This window comes from Hyperolius riggenbachi, chromosome 8 (genome assembly GCF_040937935.1).
Source record: "Hyperolius riggenbachi isolate aHypRig1 chromosome 8, aHypRig1.pri, whole genome shotgun sequence".
NCBI lineage: Eukaryota > Metazoa > Chordata > Amphibia > Anura > Hyperoliidae > Hyperolius > Hyperolius riggenbachi.
The window spans coordinates 194,808,612-194,827,046 of NC_090653.1; the positions used below are offsets into that span (position 1 = coordinate 194,808,612).

Below are 18,435 nucleotides of genomic sequence, written 5' to 3' on the forward strand. Positions count from 1 at the left end.
GAGGAACTCCAGTGAAAATAATGTAATAAAAAAGTGCTTCATTTTTACAATAATTATGTATAAATGATTTAGTCAGTGTTTGCTCATTGTAAAATCTTTCCTCTCCCAGATTCACATTCTGACATGTATTACATGGTGACATTGTTACTGTGGGCAGGTTATGTAGCTGTTTCTAGCTGTTCTGGCTGTTACAGACAGCTGTAAACAGCCATTTCCTGTCTGTGAACATTGTTACATTGTGGCAGTTTGCCCAGAGTACCGCGGTACCCAGAGCTTCTTGTGGGAGGGGTTTCACCACAATATCAGTCATACAGCGCCCCCTGATGGTCTGCTTGTGAAATGCAATAGATTTGTCATGTAAAAGGGGGTATCAGCTACTGATTGGGATAAAGTTAAATTCTTGGTCGGAGTTTCTCTTTAAATATATCATATAGGAGACACACACAGTGATATTTGAGAAGTGAAATGAAGTTTATTGGATTTACAGAAAGTGTGCAATAATTGTTTAAACAAAAATAGGCAGGTGCATAAAAGAAATGAAATCAATATTTAGTAGATCCTCCTTTTGCAGAAATTATAGCCTCTAAACGCTTCCTGTAGGTTCCAATGAGAGTCTGAATTCTGGTTGAAGGTATTTTGGACCATTCCTCTTTACAAAACATCTCTAGTTCATTCAGGTTTGATGGCTTCCGAGCATGGACAGCTCTCTTTAACTCACACCACAGATTTTCAATTATATTCAGGTCTGGGGACTGAGATGGCCATTCCAGAATGTTGTACTTGTTCCTCTGCATGAATGCCTTAGTGGATTTTGAGCAGTGTTTAGTGTCGTTGTCTTGTTGAAAGATCCAGCCCCGAAGCAGCTTCAGCTTTGTCACTGATTCCTGGATATTGGTCTCCAGAATCTGCTGATACTGAGTGGAATCCATGCGTCCCTCAACTTTGACAAGATTCCCAGTCCCTGCACTGGCCACACAGCCCCACAGCATGATGGAACCACCACCATATTTTTCTGTAGGTAGTAGGTGTTTTTCTTGTAATGCTGTGTTTTTCCTCCATGAATAATGCCCCTTGTTATGCCCAAATAACTTAATTTTAGTTTCATCAGTCCACAGCACCTTATTCCAAAATGAAGCTGGCTTGTCTAAATGTGCTTTAGCATACCTCAAGCGGAGAAAAGGCGGAGAAAAGGCTTCCTCTGCATCACTCTCGCATACAGCATCTACTTGTGTAAAGTGCGCTGAATGGTTGAACAATGCACAGCGACTCCATCTGCAGCAAGATGATGTTGTAGGTCTTTGGTGCTGGTCTGTGGGTTGACTCTGACTTTTCTCACCATTCGTCGTTTCTGTCTATCCGAGATTTTTCTTGGTCTGCCACGTCGAGCCTTAACTTGAACTGAGCCTGTGGTCTTTCATTTCTTCAATATGTTCCTAACTGTGGAAACAGACAGCTGAAATCTCTAAGACAGCTTTCTGTATATTTCCCCTAAACCATGATGGTGAACAATCTTTGTCATCAGGTCATTTGAGAGTTGTTTTGAGACCCCCATGTTGCTACTCTTCAGAGAAAATTAAAAGAGGAGGGAAACTTACAATTGACACCCTTAAAGTGGACCCAAATTAAAAATACAAGATTTCAGAAATAAAATCTATTTTCTAAATTATAATAATAAATAGCAGCCTTTTTCAGCTGCATGAAGACAAATATAAAATATTTTACATTTATTGGAGGAACCCCTCCCTTCCTTTCAAATTGCCGGGACAAAATCTGGCAAACTGGTGCAGTGGGTGGTGTCCAGCAATGGAGGAATTGCTAATGTCTGCCCCCAGTATAACCCTAGATATGAAAAGAGAAGGGTGAAAAGCATGCACTGAAATGCTCATAGGTTTGAAGGAGTGTTTATCTATCTTTGTATGTGTCAGAGTGGTGCAACTAAATATTTTTAATTAAAAAAAAGTTTGGTTTGGGTCCGCTTTAAATACCCTTTCTCATAATTGGATTTACCTGTGTATGTAGGTCAGGGGTCACTTAACTTAGCAAGCCAATTTGAGTTCCAATAATTAGTTCTAAAGGTTTTGGAATCAATAAAATTTTAACAGTGCCTATATTTATGCACCTGCCTAATTTTATTTAAACAATTATTGCACACTTTCTGTAAATCTAATAAACTTCATTTCACTTCTCAAATATCACTGTCTGTGTCTCCTATATGATATATTTAACTGATTTTTTTATCGTAACAACCAACAGGAAAATCATGACGATTAAAAAGGTTGCCCAAACTTTTGCATCCCACTGTACTTATAGTAGTGTGCTGGACAAGGACCTCGCTGCACTGTCACTCCATCCCCTAAACGCGTCACACGTTCCATGGCTCCGCCGCTTTCTCAAAGGTGACTGTCTCTAAGCCATGCGCTCATATACTGTAAATACTAAAAGCTCGGCATCTACTTTCTCAATACGTATCATGCATGGCCATGCATGTGACGTAGCCCCACCTTATGTCACAATGTGGCGTACCAGCTAGGTCACATCCTATCTATTATATGACATTAGACCCCCGGGGAAAAAAAAGTAGCGCACATAATAATGATAATATAAAGCACAATATATGGAATGTAATCCATAATCTATGATGATTCTGAATGGTTTTATACAAATAATGATATATAATAAATGCATATCATCAAGAGCAAAAATACAACCTGCTACCATGCTAGTCGCAGACAAGTGGTACAGCTTAACCAACAAATCTTGTGTACATATAAATAATGAACTAAAAATGAACACAAACGCTGTCTAGCTTTTAGCAATGCAAATTACATTGTAGTTACAAAATGTGCATCAAAAATGATTATAACAATTTCAAATCCTTATACGCAGGTTACTCAAATTGGAGATGAGGTGGATTCATGGAAACAAGAGTCCCCATTAGCCTCAATAAAGAGTACAATTTTGGATGTTTTTTTGTTTTTTACTGGTATAGTAGTAAAGTGTATATATTTTTTCATGAATAATATATGAATATCTGTTTCTCTTTTAGAGTCAATTTTTATTTGACTCCAAATATAATAAATGTAATTTGTAAATCATAATACTTCTGAACAGTGTTACACATATAATGAATTATTTCTGTTTTAAGAAAGCAAACTTTTGTTTTCCTTAGTATTTTAGTAAGGGGGCTTTTAGGACCATTGCAGCCTCTCACACACTCCAATGAGTTCTGGTTCACCATGAGCTTGCTGGTTAGTCTGTACATATGAATACATACTGTATAATGAAGAGCAGAAATACAACCATATGCCACCATCTAGTGGCAGACAAATGGTACCGCTTAATCAAGAAATTACATGTACATAGAAAAAATGAACAAAAAATGAACACAAACGTCATCTAGCTTATAGCAATGTAAATGACATTGTAGTTACAAAATGTGCATCAAAAATGATAACTGTAACGATTGGTGTCAGCAACACAGATTTTTCTGATTATTGGTGATCTGCAGTATCACCAATAATACAGATGCTATACCTAATTATGTTGGGATCTGCAGAATCACCAATAATACAAGTATAGCTAGACACAGGACACCTAATGTGGTATTGTGTTTGGTGCAACAGTAATAAGAGAAGTTATCTCCCGAGGAGCGGGAGACACAGACAATATTGCAGCCAAGGATCCCCTGAGGGGCAGGGGATTCAGACTGTACTGCAGCCAGTGGACGCCTGAGCAGCAGGGACCACTGGCGGTGAGAAAGAGAATGATCACCTGAAGGGCAGGTGACCCAGGCTAAACAATAGCCTAGGATTCCCTGAGGAGCAGGGAATACAGACTATACTGCAGCCAAGAATTCCCTGGGGAGCAGGGAATTCAGATTGTACTGCAGCCAGTGGACACCTGAGGGGCAGGGACCACTGACGGTGCTGCAAGTGAGGTCACAGGTGGAATGAGTGATTAAGACTGTACTACAGCCAAGGACTCCCTGAGGAGCAGGGAACCAGACTGTACTGCAGCCAGTGGACCCCTGAGGAGCAGGGACCACTGATTGTGCTGCAAGATGATCTCCTGAGGGGCAGGTGATCAACAGACACTATTTGCAGCTAACAGACACCTGAGGAACAAGTGTCACAGATAGTACAGTAAGACTGATCACCTAAGGGGTAGGTGAGAGCCCTAAAGATTTCCCTAACTAATGGTAGACCCACTAGTGGGGATAGAAATGTCAGACAAGCAAGGTCAGCAACGAACGGACAGATACAGTACAGAGGCGGAAGACTGATTCGGTATCCAGGTACAGGCAGAGTAGGCAACAGTAGACAGATAGGCAGAAGTACCGAAATAGCAACCAAGAGAGTAGTCAGGAGAGCGAGAGATCATAACAGATAATACAGTAGTAATATAGCAATCCTGGTCTAGGTGTGAAGTCCTTGGTTTCAACACCTGGGAACTAGACTAACAGATGTACAATAGCGATATAGCAATAACCTTGTCTAGGTGTGAAGTCCTTGGTTTCAACACCTGGGAACTAGACTAAAGAATGGTACACAAGTCTATCAATATAATAGTACTTAAAGATATAAACAGAATCTGACTAAGTGGGAATTCCCAGCTCCGGCTGGTTCTAACACACTGTAAGATCTGACTAGGGTCTGAGCGCTCACACGTTAGCATTCGCAACAGCAGACAACTTGCAACTGACAGGCAAGCCCTATAAATACCCAGAGCGCTCCACATCGCCGCCCCAGTCACTCAGCCAATCCGGAGCATAGCTGGAGTCAGCTGATCGGCCTGATCAGCTGACTCCCCTTCTACTTGCATAGAGGTCCTGTCGCCTGGCGCGCGCATAGCTTTTAATCTGTGTGCACTAGAAGGACCAGGCGAACCAGCAGCATGTAGCTGCACGGCAGAAGCCGCCGGCTGGAACGCGGAGATGGCCGCCCTGCCGCTTGCCCATGCGGCGGCATCTCCGCTATCCTTTAAAGTACCCCCCCCCCTCCCTGAGGAGTGGACCCCGGACACTTCCTACCCGGCTTCTCAGGGTGAAAGTCATGAAACTCCTTCTTTAATTCCTCAGCATGCCTCAGACAATCCAGCACCCAAGTTCTCTCCTCTAGCCCATACCCCTTCCAGTGGACCAGATACTGTACAGAATTTTGCACTAGCCGAGAATCCAATATCTTCTTGATCTCATACTCAGGTTGATCGTCAACCATCACGGGGGGGGGGGGGGGGGGGGAGAGGAATCCACATGCAACGCTGGCTTCAACAGAGAAACATGGAATGATCTCACACCTCTCATGCTGGCTGGGAGATCAATCGCATAAGTGACATCATTAATCTTTCTGGACACTGGGTATGGGCCTACAAATCTGGGTCCCAACTTAGGTGACAGTTGTTTTAATGCTAAATGTTGAGTAGATACCCACACCATGACCCCTGGAGAAAACTTCCACTCTACAGACCGTCTCTTATCTGCCTGTTTCTTCTGAGTCTGGAAGGCTTTCCCTAAATTCCTCTTAACCATTCCCCAAATCTCCTTCAATGCCCTTTGCCAATCCTCCAGGGCCGGAAATGGGGTAGATGCCACAGGTAATGGAGCAAACTTGGGAGATTTTCCCGAAACTACCTAAAAACGGGGAAAATCCTGAAGAAGAACTCTTCAGATTGTTATGTGCGAATTCCGCGAACGGTAAAAACTTTACCCAATCGGACTGTGCATCTGCCACATAACATCTGAGAAACTGCTCAAGAGACTGGTTAACTCTTTTGGTCTGACCATTGGTTTGTGGGTGGTAGCCTGATGAAAATGAAAGGTCCATTCCTAACTGATGGCAAAAGGCTCTCCAAAATTTTGACACAAACTGGACTCCCCGATCTGACACTACATTCTTCGGAATGCCATGCAGCCGGAAAATGTGCTGAATGAAGAGATCAGCTAACTCCTGGGCCGAGGGGAGTCCTTTCAGAGGGATGAAATGAACCATCTTACTGAACCTATCAACTACCACCCAAATGACCGTCCTACCCTCAGACCTGGGGAGTTCTCTTACAAAGTCCATTGACAAATGAGTCCAGGGTTCATTTGGCACTGGTAGGGGTTGTAAAGTACCCACTGGTGCCTGGCAAGAGGGCTTGCTTCTGACACAAACGGAGCACTCTCTTACAAACTCCTTACAATCTAGTGCCAGCGTAGGACACCAAGCGCATCTGGCCACCAAATCCTGGGTTCGGGCAGCCCCAGGATGCCCTGCATTCTTATGGGAATGGAACAATTGTAGGAGTTGTAGGCGAAAAGGAAGTGGTACAAACAAAACCCCCTCAGGCTTCCCTTCAGGAACATCCTGTTGGTAAGGGCCCAGAGTAGCCGTCCAGTCCTCCCAGGTCTCAGTAGCTGCCAAGACTACTTTCTGGGGTAGGATGGTCTCAGGGGTTGAAGACTGTACTGTCTCAGGCTCAAACACCTAGATAGTGCGTCTGCTTTGACGTTCTTACTACCTGGTGTGTACGTTATGACAAATCTGAATCTTGAAAAGAATAAGGACCAACAAGCCTGTCGAGGACTAAGTCTTTTGGCCCCTTCCATGTACTCCAGGTTCTTATGATCTGTATAGACTGTAATAGTATGCTCTGCCCCTTCTAGCCAATGTCCCCATTCTTCAAAGGCTAGTTTAATGGCCAAAAGCTCTCGGTTGCCAATATTGTAGTTCTTCTCAGCAGGAGAGAACCTACGGGAAAATAAGGCACATGGGTGATGTTTGCCTTGCAAACCGGAGCGTTGAGACAGTACAGCCCCAAAACCAACTTCTGACGCATCAACCTCAAATATGAAGGGGAAGGTGAAGGTGACATCTACATGTTTCAAAATGGGAGCAGAACAGAACAGTTTTTTCAGTGTGGAAAAGGCAGAATGTGCCTCTGCTGACCAGTGGTAAGTATCAGCCCCTTTCTTGGTAAGACTGGTGAGGGGTGATACTACCGAGGAGAACCCCTTGATGAATCTTCTGTAGTAATTGGCAAAACCCAAAAATCTTTGGAGTGCCTTCAACCCCACAGGTTGTGGCCACTCCAAAACAGCAGAATATTTTTCTGGATCCATGGAGAGACCAGACGTAGAGATAATATATCCTAAAAACGGAACTGAGGTGACCTCGAAAAGGCACTTTTCTAATTTGGCGTACAGTGAGTTTTGTCTCAATTTCTTTAAGACAAACTTGACATGTTTACAATGTTCCGTTAGATTAGGGGAAAAGATCAGTATGTCGTCTAGATACACTAGCACGAATTTCCCCAGTACCTCCCTAAAAACCTCATTGATCAACTCATGGAAGACGGCAGGGGCATTACACAACCCGAAGGGCATAACCAAATACTCGTAGTGCCCGTCGGGCGTGTTGAACGCCGTCTTCCATTCGTCACTGTCTCTAATCCGTACCAGGTTGTATGCACCTCGTAAGTCCAACTTGGAGAAGATACTGGCATTGGTCACCTGAGCGAATAAATCGTCAATCAAAGGCAATGGGTAACGATTTTTTACCATAATCTTATTCAACCCTCAGTAGTCAATGCAGGGTCGGAGGCCACCGTCTTTTTTCTGTACGAAAAAGAAACCTGCCCCAGCTGGTGACCGGGACGGGCGGATGAAGCCTTTGGCCAAGTTCTCCTTAATGTACTCCTGCATTGCCACTTTCTCAGGTCCTGATAGATTATAAAGGTGACCCCAGGGAGGCATACAACCAGATCTTAAATCAATGGGACAATCAAACGGTGAGGTGGGAGTTTATCTGCGGATTTCGGACAGAACACATCAGCAAATTACGCATACTGCACTGGCACTCCTTTAACCTGAATCTTGGTAGCACAAACAGTAACTTTCTCCAAACAATGATGATGACAATGGGTCGACCAGCTCTTTAGCTGACCAGAAGCCCAGTCAATCTGAGGGGAGTGAAGTTGCAACCAAGGCATATCAAGGATAATGGTGGAGGTGGCCATTTGCAGGACCAGGAATTGTAAACTCTCTTTATGTAACACCCCTACATTACACACCAACAGGGGGGTCTGAGAAAGAGGTTGTTAATTCTGTAACGGAGAGTCATCTACTGCAGTGATCAAAATCTGCCGGTCTAGCGGGAGTAAGGGAATCCCCAATCTTTTTGCAAAATCATAATCTATGAAGTTGGCCGCAGAGCCAGAGTCCACAAAGGCCTCTGCGGAAATAGTCTGACCTTCCCACGTAATGGAGCAGGGAAGGAGCAGACGATTGTTGTTTAGAGGTAAAGACTGCTCGCCTAGGGTATTACCTCTGACTACACCTAGGCGGCAGCGTTTCCCGACTTCTTAGGACAATTCTGAACCTTGTGACCCTCCTCAGCACAGTATAAACAGAGTCATTTCCTGCAATTCTTTTCCACCTGCGTCAATCTAGAGTGTCCGATTTGCATCGGCTCAGGCGGAGGTGACAAGGGTGGAGAGGAGGCTTAGGAGACATATCTTACAGCATTTCTACCCCGGGTCTGTCTTTGATAGCGTTAGCGGCGATCTACCCGTACTGCTAAAGATATTGCCTCATCTATGGACTTGGGCTCAGGATGTCCTAACATCAAATCAGAAACTGCATCAGATAAACCTGACAGAAAACAGTCTAACAGTGCATACGTTCCCCATCTAGCTGAAACAGCCCACTTCCTGAACTCTGCCGCGTAGGTTCAGGGTCTTTAGCTTCCATTCAGCGGTGGAAGCAATATCCGGATCATCATATATAATGGTCATGGCCTTAACAAATTCCTCAACTGATGATACTGCCTCATGTCCTGCATGAAGACTATATGCCCATGTTTGTGAATCTCCTGACAAAAGGGTCTTTATAAATGTAACTCTCTGAGGCTCAGTTCCTGACAGGGTAGGCCTCAACTCAAAATATGATAACACTCGATTTCTGAAGTTCTGAAAGTCAGATGTATGTCTAGAAAACTTTTCAGGTACAGACATGCGAAGGTCTGTAACTGGAGGGGATTGCACTGAATTCACAGCCGTTTGAAGGACCTGTACTGACCCAGACAGTTGTGTGATCTGAGTCTGTTGGGAATCAAGCACCCTTATGAGGTTATCCACCGAAGTGGCTATTTCTTCAACTTGGCTGCACAGTGCGTTCATATTGTTTTTGGTCTGCTGTTCTGTAACGATTGGTGTCAGCAACACAGATTTTTCTGATTATTGATGATCTGCAGTATCACCAATAATACAGATTCTATACTGTAACGATCGGTGTCAGCACACAGAGAGAATCTGATTATTGGTGATCTGCAGTATCACCAAGAATACAGATATATACCTGATTATTGATGATCTGTAGAATCACCAATAATACAAGTATTACTAACGTCTGGACACCTGATAAAGTGTAAGTGTTTCGTGCAACAGTATATGAGCCTGGAGCACCTGAAGAGCAGGTGACCCTAGACCGTATATTGAGTATCTCCTAGTTAGGGTTGGAGATACCTGGAGAGCCAGTGATACCCTGAACAGCTGGGAGTCAGACTCTACTGCAGTCAAAGGACTCTTATTAGATGGAGTCCCTGACTGGATTGCAGAGAGGTCCCTCTGAGAGACGGGGAGTCCCTGCAGCTACTGGACACCCCACCGAGGGGGGGGGGGGGGGTGTCACAGGTAGAAAGGTCGGCCAGGCCGGGTCAGCAACACACGAGCAGATAAAGTACAGAGACAGAAGACTGATTCGGTAACCAGGGACAGGCAGGGTTGGCAACAGGTAATCAGTTATGCAAAGGTACCGAATCAGAGAGCAGGAGAAGAGTCAACAGAGCAATAGGTCATAACAGATATCAAGCAGAGGCCTAGTCTAGAGTGTGAGGTCCGTGGTCTCAACACTCAGGAACTGATCTAAAGAATAGCACAGCAATGACACAGTATCCCTAATCTTGGGTGTGAGGTCCGTGGTCTCAACACCCTGGAACTGGTCTAAAGAATAACACAGCAATGACACAGTATCCCTAATCTTGGGTGTGAGGTCCGTGGTCTCAACACCCTGGAACTGGTCTAAAGTATAACACAGTAATAACACAGTAATAACACAGTAATCTGGCTAAGTGTGAATTCCCAGGTCCACCTGGTTCTAACACACTGAGGGATCTGACTATGGTCTGAGTGCTAACACATAAGCATTCGCAACAGCAGACAACCAGCCACTGACAGGCGAGAAGTATATATAGCAAAGCGCTCCTCCGCGCCGCCCAGTCCCATTCAACCAATCACCTACTGCGCTGGGATCAGCTGATCGTCCTGATCAGCTCATCCCTCTCCTATTGGCATAAAGGGCCTGCCTGTTAGCGCGCGCACGTAGCTCTCTATCTGTGTGCACTACTAGGCTCAGACAAACTAGACACATGCTGCTGCGGAGAAACTGCTGGTCTGAACGCGGAATCAGCCGCCCCGCTGTCAGACCGTGCGGCGGTGTCTCCGCAATCCATTACATATACCTGATTATGTGGTGATCTATAGAATCACCAATGACACAAGTATAGCTAGACACAGGACACCTAATGTGGTATTGTGTTTGGTGCAACAGTAATAAGAGAAGTTATCTCCCGAGGAGCGGGAGACACAGACAATATTGCAGCCAAGGATCCCCTGAGGGGCAGGGGATTCAGACTGTACTGCAGCCAGTGGACGCCTGAGCAGCAGGGACCACTGGCGGTGAGAAAGAGAATGATCACCTGAAGGGCAGGTGACCCAGGCTAAACAATAGCCTAGGATTCCCTGAGGAGCAGGGAATACAGACTATACTGCAGCCAAGAATTCCCTGGGGAGCAGGGAATTCAGATTGTACTGCAGCCAGTGGACATCTGAGGGGCAGGGACCACTGACGGTGCTGCAAGTGAGGTCACAGGTGGAATGAGTGATTAAGACTGTACTACAGCCAAGGATTCCCTGAGGAGCAGGGAACCAGACTGTACTGCAGCCAGTGGACCCCTGAGAAGCAGGGACTACTGACTGAGCTGCAAGATGATCTCCTGAGGGGCAGGTGATCAACAGACACTATTTGCAGCTAACAGACACCTGAGGAACAAGTGTCACAGATAGTACAGTAAGACTGATCACCTAAGGGTTAGGTGACAGCCCTAAAGATTTCCCTTACTAGTGGTAGACCCACTAGTGGGGATAGAAATGTCAGACAAGGAAGGTCAGCAACGAACGGACAGATACAGTACAGAGGCGGAAGGCTGATTCGGTATCCAGGTACAGGCAGAGTCGGCAACAGTAGACAGATAGGCAGAAGTACCGAATCAGCAACCAAGAGAGTAGTCAGGAGAGCGAGAGATCATAACAGATAATACAGCAGTAATATAGCAATCCTAGTCTAGGTGTGAAGTCCTTGGTTTCAACACCTGGGAACTAGACTAACAGATGTACAATAGCGATATAGCAATAACCTAGTCTAGGTGTGAAGTCCTTGGTTTCATCACCTGGGAACTAGACTAACAGATGTACAATTGCGATATAGCAATAACCTAGTCTAGGTGTGAAGTCCTTGGTTTCTACACCTGGGAACTAGACTAATAGATGTACAATAGCGATATAGCAATAACCTTGTCTAGGTGTGAAGTCCTTGGTTTCAACACCTGGGAACTAGACTAAAGAATGGTACACAAGTCTATCAATATAATAGTACTTAAAGATATCAACAGAATCTGACTAAGTGTGAATTCCCAGCTCTGGCTGGTTCTAGCACACTGTAAGATCTGACTAGGGTCTGAGCGCTCACACGTTAGCATTCGCAACAGCAGACAAATTGCAACTGACAGGCAAGCCCTATAAATACACAGAGTGCTCCACAGCACCGCCCCAGTCACTCAGCCAATCCGGAGCATAGCTGGAGTCAGCTGATCGGCCTGATCAGCTGACTCCCCTTCTACTTGCATAAAGGTCCTGTCGCCTGGCGCGCGCGCGTAGCTCTTAACCTGTGTGCACTAGAAGGACCAGGCGAACCAGCAGCATGTAGCTGCGTGGCAGAAGCCGCTGGCTGGAATGCGGAGATGGCCGCCCTGCCGCTTGCCCATGCGGCGGCATCTCCGCTATCCTTTACAATAACAATATCAAATCCATAGATAATGTTTATACCAATCTGTAAGTGCAAATTCAGTTTTATAAAATACATCAAATATGTAAATATATAAATATAAAAAATAAGTTTACAATATACAATAAATACAAATTACCAAAAATGACTCAAGAACATACCACGGATCCAATAAAGTGCTGAGCGCATATATAAAGAAAAACAAATAAGTAATTTGTAGTGCGGTAAACTTGCAAAGTCTTCTGAGAAGCAAAAATCCAAATGTGCCATCTAGAAAAATGTAGGAAAACATATAAAAATATATAAGATAGAAATACTGTTATTAGTAGTGCAAGACAATTGTACTAAAGACATTTCTAAAGGCGACCCAGCTGTACTCACATCAGCTGAGTCAACTACACCACCTGAACGAAAAAAAGTGACAAAAAAAATAATGTGCCAAAAACACAAGAACAAAAAAACACCATATGCCCCTCCAAAAAAACAAACAAACAACTGAGTGGAGAACAGTATGTGTGTATCTTCTTCGACCACCACACACACCACTACTGAGAAAAACATCACCAATAAAAAGATAATGTGGCCAATAATGTTGCACCATAAGTGAATTATTTCTCAATAACAAACATCAATTCAAATCATAGTCAATAACCTAAAATGGTGTTGTCAGGATTCCCTGCCTCTGCAGTGATCAGCAAGCACTGCATATGCATGGGTGTTCCATCACCTGCAGGGTAATTACTCCATTAGTGGAAGCATTTAGCATCCTGATATCCCAGCAGGCTTTGCTGTTGCATTGTATTGTCTAGCCTAGCTTAGTGCAGCTGGACCTCAGCTTCCCTGATCGCCAACTTTTGTATCTGGTGTTCATGTCCTAAGTTCCTATGTCCTGGTTCCTGTTCTGAGTATGTGGATTCCAAGCCTGTGTTCCTGTTGATGTCCTGAGCTCTTGGAGTTGCCTGTATGCCTGTTCCTGCTCTGAGTATCTGGACTTCATGCCTGAATACCTGTTCATGTCTGGAGTACCTGAATTTCCTTGCCTGTATGCATGTTTCTGGTTAAACCTGTTCCTAGATAACCTGCATGTCTGTTCCTGATTCAACCTGCATATCTGCTCCTGGACTTTTATCCGTTTGCCAGTCACTGGGTAATATTCCTGCATATATGAACTTGTGTTGCAACCTGTTCCTGCATTATGTTTTGGAAACCCTGCTTGAACATTGCATGTACCTTTCACTGTAAATAAACATCACTTGCATCAAATCCTGGACTTCTGCATATATTTGGGAGTTACCAACTGCACCGAGTATGGCCGAGCCTGACTGGTGTCTATCAAATAAAAATTGATTCTAAAAGAAAAATTGGAGAAACATAAGAAATTCATAGATTATTCCAGAAAAAATATACCAGGAAGATCAGGGCAAAAAACATCCAAAATTGTATTCTTGAGACCAATAAGGAACTCTTGTTCCCATATTATGATTCCACCTCAGCTCCAATTTGAGTAAGGATTTGATATTTGTTATAATTTGTTATACATTTTGATTCACATTTGGTAACTACAATGTCATTCGCATTGCTATAAGCTAGATGGCGTTTGTGTTCATTTTTTATTCATTATTTATATGTGCATATGATTTCTTAATCTAAAGGAAACTGAAGATAGTTAAAAAAAAATTAAAGAGTTACACTTGCCAGCCCCCTGCAGCTGCCATGCGCCCACACCGGTCCTCAACGATCCTCCGATCCCCCGCTGCGGCACAGTTTCAGTATCGCCATCTTGCAAGTCGACGGCTACTGCGCCTGCATGGCCTTGGGCGCGCATTCTCGTTCGCACTACCTCCACCGGGAGCATCCTGTGCAGGCGCAGTATGAGTTTTTCTCATACTGCGCCTTTGCAGGACACTCCCAGCACTGGGAGCGCAAATGAGGTGCAGTGGCTGTCGACTTGCAAGATGGTGGAACCGACACTGCGCCACGGGTGGGGACTGGAGGATCGTTGAGGATTGACCGGGGCAGGTGGGCACAGGACGGCTGCAGGGGGCTGGCAGAAAAAAGTTTTTTTAATATCCGTGGGACTAGTTTAACAAGAGGGGAATTAAGAATGTTAGACAAGGGGTTGAAATTTGCTCCCCCTAAGAATTTGAGTAAGTTTGATACATATATCGACTTACAAAAATTTGTGAGGAAAATTAATCTACGGCGGTACTTTCTTGATAAAGAAGGACCGACCCAACGGGTTAATTCAACTTCCAGATACCAGCATACGGACCTACGGAACAACTCCACTTTTAATCCCCAAATAGGGAGTAGCCAAAATAGTGTGGAAGTGTTCAAGAGATTGTTGGGCGGGGAAATAGAGAGAATACCAGAACAGAAGGTAGGGGGATATAAAAAAGAAATGGAGAATATTTTGGAAAACAAAAATCTCGTTATATGCCCTGCTGATAAGGGGGGAGGAGTGGTTGTTTTAACAAAAGACCAGTATTTTGGTGAACTTGACAAACTAGTGTTTGATGCTAATACATACAGTAAATTGCCTGGGAACCCTACCTCTAAATACAAACAAGAATTGATTGGGTTGCTAAGGGGTGGACTGGATGAGGGGATGCTAAGTGATAGGGAATACAGCTACCTGGTCCCCTCGGCCCCCAGGGTACCAGTCATCTACCAAACCCCTAAAGTCCACAAGAGTCTTATCGACCCACCCGGTCGACCAATCGTTAGCGGGATTGGGTCGATCACCCATAGATTGGGTATGTACCTAGACACATTCCTGCAACCTTTGGTGGCAAATCTTTCGAGGGTGTTGAGGGACACGGGCCACACATTGAGGGTTCTAGAGAGGGTAAAAGTGGAAAAGGGGATGATACTGGGGACGGTTGGCGTTAGTTCTCTGTACACAAACATACCCCACGAGGAAGGGTTGGAAGCTGTTAAGCACTATATGGAAGAAGATGCTATCCTAAATGCTCACCAAATTGAATTTTTACTAGAGTTATTAAGATTTGCATTGACTAAAAATTACTTCTGGTATAAGGGGGAATACTACCAACAGAAGTATGGATGTGCTATGGGGGCGTCCTTCGCTCCATCCCTGGCTAACTTGTATATGGGGAGGTGGGAGGAGTTGGCTATTGAGAGGGGCACCCCAAACATAATAATGTTGGGTCGTTATATTGACGACCTCATTGTGATGTGGAGAGGAACAGAAGAAGGTCTTAAAGTGTATTTTGAGATCTTGAACTCACTGTGGCCAAATATCAAGCTCACTCTGGAGTATGACAAACAATGTATACATTTTTTGGATATAAACATTTTTCTGGAAGGAGGAGAGATAAAAACTAAATGTTTTTTTAAACATACTGATAGAAATGGCTTCATCCCTACTGAAAGCTGCCACCATCCTCAGTGGCTGAGGGGAGTCCCTAAGGGACAAATGGTGAGGTTACGTAGAAATTGTAAAAATCTTGTAGACTATTATGAACAAGCAGAGGTCCTTAAGAACTGTTTTGTAAAAAAGGGATATAAGCAGGACCAATTGGACGCCACAATCGAAGGTGTGAGGAATATGGATAGAGATATGTTGGTGGCGGAAAAACCAGTGGTACCACGCACACAGAGTGAGCTTGCGTTTATTAGTAATTTCAGTATACAATACAAACAGGTGGAAAGTATCTTTAAAAAATACTGGCCAGTTCTGACTAGTGACCCGATTTTGATGAGAGCACTCCCTGACAAACCAAACTTTATTTACCGGAGGGCACCGAACCTTCGGGATGCTCTTGTTCCCAGCTGTGTGGACCCGCCATTGGGTCAGAGGGGAAGCGAGTAGCAGCAACCTGGGTTTTACCCATGTGGTGGATGTCAGGGATGTGGTCTGTCTAATAGGAGAGAAACAGTAAGATCTATCACCTCCTTTCATAATCAGAAAAACGTTAAGATCAAAAGGTTTGTCACATGCACGTCTACGTATGTGGTGTATCTGTTATGGTGTACTTGCGGGGTCCAATATGTGGGTAGAACTACTAGAGATTTAAAAACCCACATTAGAGAGCATATTTATAAAATTTGAAAAGGGCATGAGGACCACAGTGTCTCTGCCCACTTTAGAGAGAAACATTTTTGCAATTCGGATAGTTTAAACTTTTGTGTGTTAGAGAAACTGGCCCGTAGTTGGAGGGGCTGTAACCGAGTCAGGGAATTATCTAAACTGGAAAAAAGATGGATCCATAGACTGGGGACTCTATCACTGGGTGGTCTAAATATTGAGGTGGACATGAATTGTTTTATCTCCAATGATTAGTAAAATTCTTTGGTTATGAGCCTTTTTAGTATCGCTAGTGGTCCTGTGCGATTAATCGTTCATAGATCCTGACTGATGTATGAGTGACTGGTTTTACAAACCAATTTATGCTAAGTCCACCTATTCAGGTGGGTCTGGGGAGAGGAGAAGGGAGGGGGGGCGATATAATGGTTTTTAGATATAAAGGCCAGACATACCTATATAGTTTATGTGGGCTGTGCAGGGGCTTTTTGATAAAATTACATTTTTTTAGTGAGAAAGTGGCAGGGTATAGTTTTTGCCCTACTAGTTCTTTTTATGTTAAAATGAGCTGTTTTGGTTCTTATGATGGTTTTATAGTGGGGTAGTATGTATGTGGGTGGGAGAGAAGGTGGGATATAAGTATTTAAAATGAAATATTACTGTTACCTTAGTGTATAAATACGCGTTGAAACTAAACGGATAATGACCATACTGCATGGTACAGAATCCCGCTTGGCGGAGATGCAGGTTGGGATTTATAAGCAATGACTATTGTCAAGTGTCACACTATTTTTTAATTGTACTCGTATGATTTAATGTTAAAGTTACGTCCCGCCAGGTTTCCGCCCCCACCGCTGGCTAGACCAAATGACGCGCACCCTAGTCAGGGCTTACAGTGGAGTAGGAGGCAGGAAGGGCGGGCACTCGCATACATTTACTTCCTAGCGTGCGAACGTGTCCAGCGCCCCGATGAGTCACGCCCCTTGAGTGACGAAACGCGTAGGGCGGAGCCTTGGACACGCACGCTGAACACTTCAACGGAGAGGACGGATGCCAGCGTTACTGCGGGGAAGCCTGGATGGCGTACACTCCGGTTAGCTGGATCTGTGAGATGTGCTTTTAAACTCTTTTTTACTTATAGATAGATTGCACGTTGACCTCACTCCACTCTCCACTCCACTCCACTCTCCACATCAAGGGCACCTTGAGGAGGAGCTATGGGAGGAGAGAGGTGCCCTTGATGTGGAGAGTGAAGTGAGGTCAACGTGCAATCTATCCCTTGGGAACCCCAGGAATTTTAGAGCCTGCAAATCCACACGCTCCATACCCATTCCCCCCGGTTCGCCTATTGATCAGTTTCTTCACCAGGTCGCAGCTGAGATGAAGGCTCTCTGTTATGAAGGAGCCCCGAACAATTTGAGTAAGGCCGATAGGACAGCCATTAGATGGTTCAGGCAGCACCGCGACCTGGTGATAAAACAGGCGGACAAAGGGGGGAATGTGGTAATTATGTCCACTGAGTTTTACACCAGGGAAGCCCATAGACAATTAAGCAAGAGTACTACACCAGGTTGAGTAGCAACCCCACGGCTAAATACCAATCTACCCTGTGTACTCTGCTTAGACGAGGAGTGGAAAAAGGGTACATGTCACAGAGGTTGGCAGTTGACCTACTCCCCTTGTCCCCCCGTCACCCTGTGTGGTACCACCTTCCTAAGCTACATAAGTCCGCTAAAAAAAACCCGTCGTCTCGGGGTGCGGCTCGCTAACGGAACGGCTGTCTCGGTTCCTGGACCACCTGTTACGTCCCCTACTCGCTGGGGTACCGGCCTACCTGGCTGACACACTAGACACGATCAACCTCGTCGAAAGTGTGACGTGGAGGCCAGGGTACAAACTAGCCACAATTGGTGTGGAGAGTCTTTATAGTAGAATACCCCACGAGGAAGGAATGAGGGCGGTTCGCAGGTTCCTGGACAAAACAAACAAAGATGAAGGCTACAAGGACTTCTTGTGCGAATGTCTAAGATTTATCTTGACGCACAACGCGTTCCTTTTTGATGGAAGGTGGTACCACCAGACCTCCGGGACAGCCATGGGGACCTCTGTGGCATATACCTATGCGGGCCTCCTCCTGGGAGCCTGGGAGGAGGACTATGTGAGGAGTTCGAAGAATCTGTTTAGACATAACATTGAAACATGGGCCCGTTATGTGAACGATGTGCTGGTCGTGTGGCGGGGTGGAACAGATGAATTTGAGGCGTTCATGGACCTTCTCAATGACAACCAA

The 18,435-nt window shown here is 44.8% G+C and overlaps 1 protein-coding gene across 1 annotated transcript in view; it reads right to left on the reverse strand.

Annotated features, from left to right (window-relative positions):
* Positions 1-17,687, reverse strand: part of LOC137527429 (uncharacterized) — a 171,988-nt gene extending 154,301 nt beyond the window's left edge. Inside the window, exons 1-4 of the mRNA XM_068247945.1 lie at positions 17,473-17,687; positions 15,855-15,981; positions 13,328-13,446; positions 12,259-12,367 (exon numbers count right to left, since the gene is read on the reverse strand). Coding sequence (XP_068104046.1) covers positions 12,259-12,367; positions 13,328-13,446; positions 15,855-15,981; positions 17,473-17,687 — 570 coding nt within the window. The remainder of the gene's footprint in view (positions 1-12,258; positions 12,368-13,327; positions 13,447-15,854; positions 15,982-17,472) is intronic.
* Between the last annotated feature and the right edge of the window lie 748 nt (positions 17,688-18,435).